The sequence below is a fragment of the Bombina bombina genome, chromosome 2 (genome assembly GCF_027579735.1).
Source record: "Bombina bombina isolate aBomBom1 chromosome 2, aBomBom1.pri, whole genome shotgun sequence".
In the NCBI taxonomy this organism is placed as follows: domain Eukaryota; kingdom Metazoa; phylum Chordata; class Amphibia; order Anura; family Bombinatoridae; genus Bombina; species Bombina bombina.
The window spans coordinates 652,423,145-652,435,726 of record NC_069500.1 but is presented as its reverse complement, the minus strand read 5'-3'; the positions used below and the strand labels follow the sequence as shown (position 1 = coordinate 652,435,726).

Genomic DNA, 12,582 nt, shown 5'->3' with positions numbered 1-12,582 from the left:
GAAGCAGTGGATGCATTGTCACTTCCTTGGAAGTATCATCCTGCCTATATCTTTCCGCCTCTAGTTCTTCTTCCAAGAGTAATCTCCAAGATTCTGAAGGAATGCTCGTTTGTTCTGCTGGTGGCTCCAGCTTGGCCTCACAGGTTTTGGTATGCGGATCTTGTCCGGATGGCCTCTTGCCAACCGTGGACTCTTCCGTTAAGACCAGACCTTCTGTCACAAGGTCCTTTTTTCCATCAGGATCTCAAATCCTTAAATTTGAAGGTATGGAGATTGAACGCTTGATTCTTAGTCAAAGAGGTTTCTCTGGCTCTGTGATTAATACTATGTTACAGGCTCGTAAATCTGTATCTAGGAAGATATATTATCGAGTTTGGAAGACTTACATTTCTTGGTGTCTTTCTCATCATTTTTCCTGGCATTCTTTTAGAATTCCGAGAATTTTACAGTTTCTTCAGGATGGTTTGGATAAAGGTTTGTCTGCAAGTTCCTTGAAAGGACAAATCTCTGCTCTTTCTGTTCTTTTTCACAGAAAGATTGCTAATCTTCCTGATATTCATTGTTTTGTACAAGCTTTGGTTCGTATAAAACCTGTTATTAAGTCAATTTCTCCTCCTTGGAGTTTGAATTTGGTTCTGGGGGCTCTTCAAGCTCCTCCGTTTGAACCTATGTATTCACTGGACATTAAATTATTTTCTTGGAAAGTTTTGTTTCTTTTGGCCATCTCTTCTGCTAGAAGAGTTTCTGAATTATCTGCTCTTTCTTGTGAGTCTCCTTTTCTGATTTTTCATCAGGATAAGGCGGTGTTGCGAACTTCTTTTACATTTTTACCTAAGGTTGTGAATTCTAACAACATTAGTGGAGAAATTGTGGTTCCTTCATTGTGTCCTAATCCTAAGAATTCTAAGGAGAGATCATTGCATTCTTTGGATGTAGTTAGAGCTTTGAAATATTATGTTGAAACTACTAAGAATTTCCGAAAGACTTCTAGTCTATTTGTTATCTTTTCCGGTTCTAGGAAAGGTCAGAAGGCCTCTGCCATTTCTTTGGCATTTTGGTTGAAATCTTTAATTCATCATGCTTATGTCGAGTCGGGTAAAACTCCGCCTCAAAGGATTACAGCTCATTCTACTAGGTCAGTTTCTACTTCCTGGGCGTTTAGGAATGAAGCTTCGGTTGATCAGATTTGCAAAGCAGCAACTTGGTCTTCTTTGCATACTTTTACTAAATTCTACCATTTTGATGTGTTTTCTTCTTCTGAAGCAGTTTTTGGTAGAAAAGTACTTCATGCAGCTGTTTCAGTTTGATTCTTCTGCTTATAATTTCAGTTTTTTTCATTATAAGATTTAAACTTTATTTTGGGTGTGGATTATTTTCAGCGGAATTGGCTGTCTTTATTTTATCCCTCCCTCTCTAGTGACTCTTGCGTGGAAGATCCACATCTTGGGTAGTCATTATCCCATACGTCACTAGCTCATGGACTCTTGCTAATTACATGAAAGAAAACATAATTTATGTAAGAACTTACCTGATAAATTCATTTCTTTCATATTAGCAAGAGTCCATGAGGCCCACCCTTTTTGTGGTGGTTATGATTTTTTTATATAAAGCACAATTTTTCCAATTCCTTATTTTTTTTTTATGCTTTCGTTCTTTTGTCTTATCACCCCACTTCTTGGCTATGCGTTAAACTGATTTGTGGGTGTGGTGAGGGGTGTATTTATAGGCATTTTGAGGTTTGGGAAACTTTGCCCCTCCTGGTAGCAATGTATATCCCATACGTCACTAGCTCATGGACTCTTGCTAATATGAAAGAAATTAATTCATCAGGTAAGTTCTTACATAAATTATGTTTTTTTTATTTTGGGGGTCTTTGTTATTTTATTACGGGGCTTAGAGTAGGTGTAATTAGTTTAAAATTGTTGTTATTTTTTTCTAATGTTTGTAAATATTTTTTTATTTTTTTGTAACTTAGTTCTTTTTTATTTTTTGTACTTTAGTTAGCTTATTTAATTGTATTTTTTGTAGGAATTGTATTTAATTTATTTATTGATAGTGTAGTGTTAGGTTTAATTGTAGATAATTGTAGGTAGTTTATTTAATTTATTTATTGATAGTGTAGTGTTTAATTGTAATTTAGGTTAGGATTTATTTTACAGGTAATTTTGTAATTATTTTAACTAGGTAGCTATTAAATTAGGGGTTAATACTATTTATTATAGGGTTATTGAGGCGGGAGTCAGGCGGATTAGGGGTTAATACATTTATTATACTAGCGGTGAGCTCCGGTCGGCAGATTAGGGGTTAATTATTGTAGGTAGCTGGCGGCAACGTTGTGGGGGGCAGATTAGGGGTTATTAAATATAATATAGGGGTCGGCGGTGTTAGGGGCAGCAGATTAGGGGTACATAGGGATAACGTAGTTGGCGGCAGTGTACGGAGCGGAAGATTAGGGGTTAAAAAATTTAAATATAGTGGCGGCGATGTGGGGGGACCTCGGTTTAGGGGTACATAGGTAGTTTATGGGTGTTAGTGTACTTTAGAGCACAGTAGTTAAGAGCTTTATGAACCGGTGTTAGCCCAGAAAGCTCTTAACTCCTGACTTTTTTCTGCGGCTGGAGTTCTGTCGTTAGATTTCTAACGCTCACTTCAGCCACGACTCTAAATACCAGCGTTAGAAAGATCCCATTGAAAAGATAGGATACGCAATTGACGTAAGGGTATCTGCGGTATGGAAAAGAGGCTCCTAACGCTGGTTTTGGGCTACCGTTGGTATTTAGAGTCTTGTAGGTAAGGGTCTAACGCTCACTTTCCAGCCGCAACTTTTCCATACCGCAGGTATTTAGAGTCTTGGCTGAAGTGAGCGGTAGAGCCTCTACCGACCAAACTCCAGCCGCAGAAAAAAGTCAGGAGTTAAGAGCTTTCTGGGCTAACACCGGTTCATAAAGCTCTTAACTACTGTGCTCTAAAGTACACTAACACCCATAAACTACCTATGTACCCCTAAACCGAGGCCCCCCCACATCGCCGCCACTCTAATAAAAAATTTTAACCCCTAATCTGCCGACCGCACACCGCCGCAACCTACGTTATTTCTATGTACCCCTAATCTGCTGCCCCTAACACCGCCGACCCCTATATTATATTTATTAACCCCTAATCTGCCACCACCAACGTCGCTGCTACCTTACCTACAATTATTAACCCCTAATCTGCCGACTGGACCTCACTGCTACTATAATAAATGTATGAACCCCTAATCCGCCTCACTCCCGCCTCAATAACCCTATAATAAATAGTATTAACCCCTAATCTGCCCTCCCTAACATCGCCGACACCTAACTTCAAGTATTAACCCCTAATCTGCCGACCGGACCTCACCGCTACTATAATAAATGTATTAACCCCTAAAGCTAAGTCTAACACTAACACCCCCCTAAGTTAAATATAATTTAAATCTAACGAAATAAATTAACGCTTATTAAATAAATTATTCCTATTTAAAGCTAAATACTTACCTGTAAAATAAACCCTAATATAGCGACAATATAAATTATAATTATATTGTAGCTATTTTAGGATTTATATTTATTTTACAAGCAACTTTGTATTTATTTTAACCAGGTACAATAGCTATTAAATAGTTAATAACTATTTAATAGCTACCTAGTTAAAATAATTACAAAATTACCTGTAAAATAAATCCTAACCTAAGTTACAATTAAACCTAACACTACACTATCAATAAATTAATTACATGAAATACCTACAAATAAATACAATTAAATAAACTAACTAAAGTACAAAAAATAAAAAAGCTAAGTTACAAAAAATAAAAAAATTAATTACAAACATAATAAAAATATTACAACAATTTTAAGCTAATTACACCTACTCTATGCCCCCTAATAAAATAACAAAGCCCCCCAAAATAAAAAAATTCCCTACCCTATTCTAAAATTAAAATAGAAAAGCTCTTTTACCTTACCAGCCCTTAAAAGGGCCTTTTGCGGGGCATGCCCCAAAGAATTCAGCTCTTTTGCCTGTAAAAATAAACACAATACCCCCCCCCAACATTACAACCCACCACCCACATACCCCTAATCTAACCCAAACCCCCCTTAAATAAACCTAACACTAAGCCCCTGAAGATCTTCCTACCTTATCTTCACCACACCGGGTATCCATCACCTATCCGTCCAGGCTCCGAAATCTTCATCCAAGCCCAAGCGGGGGCTGGAGATCCATCATCCGGCTGAAGTCTTCTATCAAGCGGCAAGAAGAAGTCCAGAAGAGGCTCCAAAGTCTTCATCCTATCCGGGCAGAAGAGGAGATCCGGACCGGCAACCATCTTCATCCAAGCGGCATCTTCTATCTTCATCCGATGACGAGCAGCTCCATCTTGAAGACCTCCGGCGCGGATCCATCCTCTTCTTCCGACGTCCTAAGTCCGAATGAAGGTTCCTTTAAATGACGTCATCTAAGATGGCGTCCCTCGAATTCCGATTGGCTGATAGGATTCTGATAGGTAATTTTGTAATTATTTTAACTAGGTAGCTATTAAATAGTTATTAACTATTTAATAGCTATTGTACCTGGTTAAAATAAATACGAAGTTGCCTGTAAAATAAATATTATTCCTAAAATAGCTACAATATAATTATAATTTATATTGTAGCTATATTAGGGTTTATTTTACAGGTAAGTATTTAGCTTTAAATAGGAATAATTTATTTAATAAGAGTTAATTTATTTCGTTAGATTTAAATTATATTTAACTTAGGGGGGTGTTAGTGTTAGGGTTAGACTTAGCTTTAGGGGTTAATAAATTTATTAGAGTAGCGGTGAGGTCCGGTCGGCAGATTAGGGGTTAATACTTGAAGTTAGGTGTCAGCGATGTTAGGGAGGGCAGATTAGGGGTTAATACTATTTATTATAGGGTTATTGAGGCGGATTAGGGGTTAATACATTTATTATAGTAGCTGTGAGGTCCGGTCGGCAGATTAGGGGTTAATTATTGTAGGTAGCTGGCGGCAACGTTGTGCGGGGCATATTAGGGGTTAATTAATATAATATAGGGGTCGGCGGTGTTAGGGGCAGCAGATTAGGGGTACATAGGTATAATGTAGGTTGCGGCGGTGTACGGAGCGGCAGATTAGGGGTTAAAAAAATATGCAGGGGTCAGCGATAGCGGGGGCGGCAGATTAGGGGTTAATAAGTGTAAGGTTAGGGGTGTTTACACTCGGGGTACATGTTAGAGTGTTAGGTGCAGACTTAGAAACTGTTTCCCCATAGGAAACAATGGGGCTGCGTTAGGAGCTGAACGCTGCTTTTTTGCAGGTGTTAGGTTTTTTTTTCAGCTCAAACTGCCCCATTGTTTCCTATGGGGGAATCGTGCACGAGCACGTTTTTGAAGCTGGCCGCGTCCGTAAGCACCGCTGGTATTGAGAGTTGCAATGGCGGTAAATATGCTATACGCTCTTTTTTTGGAGCCTAATGTAGCCCTTCTGTGAACTCTAAATACCAGTGGTATTTAAAAGGTGCAGGGGGAAAAAAGCCAGCGTTAGCTACGCGGGTCGTTACCGACAAAACTCTAAATCTAGCTGTATGGAAGGCATCTCTCTGGGACTTCCAGGTTCCCCTCTTTTCTTAGAAAATTCAGAAAGTTCAGCCCCTGTGAAGTCTACTGTATAATCTCCAAACTAGAAAATGTCTGATTATCTGGCCCATGGAAAGTAATGAAGCTCTCTGGGAAACTGACAGTTTTTCAATTTCAATAAAAAATAGAAGAAATGCAAAAGTGTTTGTAAAAGATACACATAAATATATAACGTATGATTCTAATTTGTTAAAGTTACACAGAAACTGTCAAAGCATAATCAGAATTTGTTAAATTGCAATCCTAAATACACTGCTGTTTTCATAATAAAATACAAAATAGAATGTGCAAAGTTTGAATGTAATAACAGAGCTATATTGCACTGGGCTTGTCTCTCCTTCACATATAGAAATGCAGGGAATGCCCTTTGGAAAAGTATAGCAAAATCTGCCTTTTGAAAATGTCATTGGAGGATTATTTGAGAATATCTCACCTGAGCGGCGGGCTTTTGAATATTAGGCCCTATATACTGGCCTTTAAGTAAACAGTAATACAGAAGATACAGAGTCATTTGTGTAAATAGTTAATTAGACTGATAAAATAATTATGTATTCTTTTCCTACACGATCAGCCCACTGTATTGGTTTCAGTTAGTAGAAAGTTTTTTCATATACAAAAATATACCTAAATGAAGAATTCCCCATACATTTCAAACTTTGCAGCTGGTATAACAAGTAATTGGAAACACATTAAGGAGAATCCAATTTACAGTACACTGTCCTTTTAAATTAACAAGTTGAAAGTTGTGATCATAATTAGTAATCTTATTTTTACTATTTGTGTTTATGACATTGTTATCCAAATGGGATACAGAAACTGTGCTTTACTTGCTAAATAAATGATAACGTATGTTGGCAGGCTTTCCCATCACAAATATAATCAAAGTGTAATGTTTGTATGTTATTGTAGTAAAGAAGATCATGTTAAAAATGTAGAAAATGAAATTGAAAATGAAAAACAAGCTGCTGATGGGATCATTAGAAATATGTCGCAGGATAAGCAAGCCATTTACATGGATATGAAAGCTAGAAATGAACAGCTCTTGAAGGTAACTTGGATGTAATGTTTAAAACAATATGTTGTGTCTATTTGCATGTGGCACCTGATAGCAGGTTGTGTAAGGGTTGCTAATGTCACAGCTAGTTATTGTTGTTTAGCTACTGCAAACCTCTAAAAAAAGATTGTCTATAAAAGTCTACTTGTGTTCAAATATTTCCTTCTTAATATGAGGAGAGTCCACAACATCATTCCTTACTGTTGGGAAATACTGAACCTGGCCACCAGAAGGAGGCAAAGACACCCCAGCCAAAGGCTTAAATACTCCCCCCACTTCCCTCATACCCGAGTCATTCTTTGCCTTTCGTCACAGGAGGTTGGCAGAGAAGTGTCAGAAGATTCGAAGTAGTTCCTTATGGAGGGTATCTGCCCTTCGAAATGAGACTGGAGTTTTAAGTAGTCTTGTCAGCCTCTCAGTGAGAGCATTGACGAATGTTAGAGTTTGGAGATGCAGGGAGAGTCTTTTCTGCGAACACATCCAGACTCGTATTAACAGCTCCTAAGCAATCAATGTTGACGAGTTTCACTGCCTGCTTCCATCACTCAAGTTCATGTCAGGAGCGATGCTACAAGACTGTCAAACTTGAAAGGCTGTGTTTCTGTTCCACGGCATAGATTCCGGTAAGATCGTTTCATTTTAAATACATATGATAACGCAAGAAGACAGGGTCACAGTGTGGTTCCTTTTTATCTGTATGGAATCAAATGTATTTGATTACGCTGCAACTTGTGTGAGATGAGGCTCAGGCAGATGTTGGAGCGTACAGGGTTTTTACTTTCATTTTAGGAGCTGCGCAGCCTTGTGATTGGGAAATCATGTCGAAGAAGGTTAATATGTTTGATACCACTGAGCCGTCCACCTTGGGAGGACTCTTTTTCCCGTGAGGTGCGCACCCTACATTCATCTAATACACATTTAGCTTCCCGTAGCACTCCTAATCCTCCATCTGGAGGGGCCCTTTTACCGCCAGACTTTACTGAGCAGTTACTTCTCTTGATTTTCCCCTTCTTCTTCCTTTAAAATATTGTTTCCGGTCCCGGACTCTCAATTGGAGTTGTGGGGTTCCATCTCCAAGGTGGATGGCACTATCTCCACGCTTGCTAAACGCACTACTATACCGCTTAAGGATAGTTCGTTGTTTAAAGAGCCCATGGATAAGAAGATTGAAATGCCAGCAGCGGTTGCTGGAGCGGCTACCTACTGGTGCGACTCCTTATCTGAATTGATCACAGTGGAGGGTCCCCTCAACGTGATCCAGGAACAAATTAAGCCCTTAAAGGTGACATTCTGTTATTTGTGATGCAAATGTGCAAATTATTCGCCTGAATGCCAAGGCTTCAGGTTTTTTTGTTCAAGCCCAAAGGGCACTTTGGCTGAAGTCCTGGTCTGCGGATATGACTTCTAAGTCAAGACTTCTTTCCCTCCCATTTAAGGGAAAGATTCTATTTGGTCCTGGACTCGATTATCTCCATGGTTACTGGAGGCAAATGTGCCTTTTTACCGCAGGATAAGAAGAACAAACCTAAGGGACAAGGTCCTAATTTTCGTTCCTTTCGTTCGGATAAATCCCAACGTCAGCAGCCCTCCGCAAAGCCTGAGCAATCCAAGTGGACTTGGAAGCCGGCTCAGTCCTGGAATAAATCCAAGCAGAGTAAGAAGCCCGCCGAGACAAAGTCAGCATAAAGGGGCGGCCCCCGATCCAGATCTGGATCTTGTAGGGGGCAGACTGTTGCTCTTTTCAGATGCTTGGTTTGGGGACGTGCAAGACCGGTGAGTCCTGGAGGTCATCACTCATGGATACAAGATAGGTTTCAAGTCTCATCCATCCAGGGGCAGATTCCTCCTCTCAAACATGTCTTCAAGGCCAGAAAAGAGAGAAGCCTTTCTGGGTTGCATGAGGGATCTCTCCTTCCTAGGAGTCATAGTCCCGGTACCTCTCGCAGAAAGAGGTCTGGGGTACAATTCAAACCTTTTTGTGGTCCCAAAGAAGGAGGGAACTTTTGGCCCAATTCTGGACCTAAAGTGCTTAAACAAATTTCTATCTGTCCCGCATTCAAGATGGAGACGATAAGGTCCATCCTTCCCTTAGTTCAGGAAGGACAGTTCATGACCACTATAGTTTTGAAGGATGCTTACCTTCACGTTCCAATACACAAGGAACACTTCAAGTTCCTAAGGTTTGCGTTCCTGGACCAGCACTTATAGTTTATTGCACTTCCGTTTGGTCTAGCTACTGCTCCAAGAGTTTTTACGAAGGTTCTAGGGGTTCTGCTTGCAGTGGCCAGAACCAGAGGTGTAGTAGTAGCTCCATACTTGGACGATATTCTGGTTCAAGCACCATCCTGTCGTCTGGCAGAAGACCATTCAGAATCTCTTATGTTTCTTCTGCGATCTCATGGGTGAAAGATAAACTTATAAAAGAGTTCTCTTATTCCAAGTACCAGGGTGGAATTCCTGGGTACTATAATAGACTCCATATCCATGAGGATATTCCTTACAGACCAGAGACGTTACAAGCTAACTTCCTCTTGTCTTGCCCTCCAGACCTCCTTAAGGCCCTCAGTGGCTCGGTGTATTATTTGCCTAAATGCAAAGGCCTCTGGCTTTGCAATTCTAGCCTGCCGGCGCTCTGGTTGATGTCTTGTCTGCGGATATGACTTCTAAGTCCAGACTCCTTTCTTATCCCTTCAAGGGAAAGATTTTATTTGTTCCAGGCCTGGACTCCATTATTTCTACGGTTACCTGGGGCAAGGATGCCTTCCTAGCGCAAGATAAGAAGAACAAGTCTAAGGGATGACAATCTTCTTCTAATTTTCGTTCCTTTCGTTCGGACAAATCCCAACGACAATAATCCTCCTTCAAGCCCAAGCAACCCAAGAGTACTTGGAACCTGGCTCAGTCCTGGAATAAAACCAAGCAGAATTAGAAGCCTGCCAATAACAAATCGCCATGAAGGGGCGGCCCCCGATCCGGGATCGGATTGTGTAGTGGCAGACTGTCTCTTTTTTCAGACGCCTGGTTCAAGGACGTACAGGATTCGTGGGTCCTGCAGGTGGTATTTCAGGGATACAAGATAGGCTTCAAATCTCATCCGCCAAGGGGCAGATTCCTTCTCTGCAATCTGTCTACCAGACCAGAAAAGAGGGATGCCTTTCTAGGGTGCGTTCGGGATCTATCCTCCTTAGAAGTTGTTGTCCCCGTGCCTATCGGAGAAAGAGGTTTGGGGTTTTATTCAAACCATTTTCGTGGTCCCAAAGAATGAGGTAACTTTCCGCACTATTCTGGACCTAAAGTGCTTAAACAAATTTCTCAGTGTCCCTTCCTTCAAGATGGAGACAATAAGGTCCATCCTTGCTTTAATTCAGGCAGGCCAGTTTATGACCACTATAGATCTGAATGATGCTTACCTTCATGTTCCAATTCACAGGGAACACTTTTAGTTCCTGAGGTTTGATTTCCTGGACCAGCACTTCCAGTTCATTGCCCTTCCGTTTGGAATCTTTACGACGGTTCTGGCGGCTCTTCTAGCTTTTGCCAGAACTCAGGGTATTGCAGTAACCCCATACTTGGACAATATACTGGTGCAAGCACTATCTTTTTGTCTTGCGGAAGAATTCTCGGAGTCCCTTCTCAGTCTTCTTCGATCACATGGATGGAAGATAAACTTGGAAAAGAGTTCTCTTATCCCAAGTACCAGGGTGGAATTCTGGGTACCATAATAGACTCTATACGCATGAGGATATTTCTAACAGACCAGAGATGTTGCAAGCTAACTTTGGCATGTCTTGCCCTCTGGACCTCTTTGAGTCCCTCTGTGGCTCAGTGTATGGAGGTGATTGGTCTCATGGTGTCCTGCATGGACATCATTCCTTTTGCCAGGTTCTGTCTCAGACCTTTACAACTGTGCATGCTGAGGCAGTGACGATCATTCAGATCTGTCTCAACAGATTGTATTAGACAGCCAGTCGAGAGGATTGCACTCTTGGTGGCTCTGTCCAGATCATCTGTCCCGAGAGATATGCTTTTTAAGACCATCCTGGGAGATTGTGACTGCGGACGCAAGCCTATCCGGATGGGGAGCTGTTTGGGGTGCCAGGAAGGCACAGGGGTTGTGGACTCAGGAGGAGTCCTCCCTCCTGATCAATATTTTGGAACTTCGAGCAATCTTCAAGGCCTTGAAGGCTTGGACACTTTTGGGTTCGCCCCAGTTTATCAGATTACAATCAGACAATATAACCTTAGTGGCTTACATCAACCATCAGGGGGGAACGAGAAGTTCCTTGGTGATAAAGGAAGTATCTCAGATTCTGGAGTGGGCGGGGGCCCACAGCTGTTCTCTGTCAGCGATCCACATTCCGGGTGTGGACAACTGGGAGGCGGATTTTCTCAGCAGGCAATCCTTCCATCCAGGGGAATGGTCTCTCCATCCCGAGGTGTTTGCAGAGATATGCAGCAAGTGGGGGACGGCGGAGATAGATCTCATGGTGTCCCATCTCAATACCAAGCTACTTAGGTACGGGTCGAGGGATCTCCAAGCGGATCTAATAGATACACTAGCAGTGCCCTGGAGGTTCAAACTCATATATCTTTTTCCTCCATTATCGCTTCTTCCACGAGTAGTGGCCCGCATCAAGCAGGAACAGTTATCAGTAATCCTGATTGCTCTATAGTGGCCACAAAGGAAGTGGTTCGCGGATCTAGTGGGGATGTCCTCATCTCCTCCGTGGATGGTACCTTGTCGCAGTGACCTGCTGATACAAGGCCCATTTGTTCATCAAAATCTAGATTCTCTGAGGCTGACTGCGTGGAGATTGATCGCTTAGTCTTAGCCAAGAGAGGTTTCTCTGAGAGTGTCATTGATACTCTTATTCAAGCTCATAAACCAGTTACTCGGCGTATCTACCACAAGGTGTGGAGGACCTACTTATTCTGGTATGAAGAGTGTGGTTTTCCTGGCACAGAGTTAAGGTTGCCAGGATCTTATCTTTTCTCCAGTATGGGCTGGAGAAGGGCCTTTCTGCTAGTTCCCTGAGGGGACAGATTTCGGCCCTGTCGGTTTTATTGCACAAGAGACTATCTGAGCTACCAGACGTGCAGTCCATTGTTAAGGCTTTGATTAGGATCAGACCTGTGTTTAGATCTGGGGCTCCTCCTTGGAGCCTAAATCTTGTTCTTCGGGTTTTGCAACAGGTTCCTTTTGAGCCTCTGCATTCTGTTGATATTAAATTGTTATCTTGGAAGGTTCTCTTTTTTATTGGCTATTGCCTCTGCCCGCACAGTTTCGGAGATCTCTGCTTTGCAATGTGAGCTCCCTTATCTGATTTTTTTATGCAGATAAGGCGGTTTTACTTACTAAATTAGGTTTTCTTCCTAAGGTTGTATCAGATCGCATCAGGAGATTGTGGTTCCTTCCTTGTGTCCTAATCCTTCTTCATCGAAGGAACGGTTACTTCACAATTTGAATGTGGTTCGCGCCTTGAAGTTCTATCTTCAGGCTACTAAGGAGTTTAGACAATTGTCCTCTTTGTTGTCTATTCGGGGAAGCGTAAGGGGCAGAAGGCTCCTTCGACTTCCCTATCTTTTTGGTTACGGATTGTCATCCGCTTAGCTTACGAGACAGCGGGACATCGTCGTCCTGAGAGGATAATGGCTTATTCCACTAGAGCAGTGGCTTCCTCTTGGGCCTTTAAGAACGAGGCCTCTATGGATCAGATTTGTAAGGCAGCTACCTGGTCCTCCTTACATACTTTTTCAAAGTTTTACAAGTTTGATGTTTTTGCTTCGGCTGAAACAACTTTCAGGAGAAAAGTTTTGCAGGCTGTGGTGCCCTCAGAATAGGGTCGCCTCTTCCTTTTTATTCTTTTCC

General features: G+C 41.6%; 1 protein-coding gene across 2 annotated transcripts in view; it reads left to right on the top strand.

Annotated features, from left to right (window-relative positions):
* The window catches only part of IFT74 (intraflagellar transport 74), a 414,649-nt gene that overhangs the window by 155,039 nt on the left and 247,028 nt on the right, over window positions 1–12,582 (top strand). For both annotated transcript variants that reach the window (XM_053702593.1, XM_053702594.1), the window contains one exon: window positions 6,569–6,707. In XM_053702593.1, the coding sequence (XP_053558568.1) occupies window positions 6,569–6,707 (139 nt within the window). The remainder of the gene's footprint in view (window positions 1–6,568; window positions 6,708–12,582) is intronic.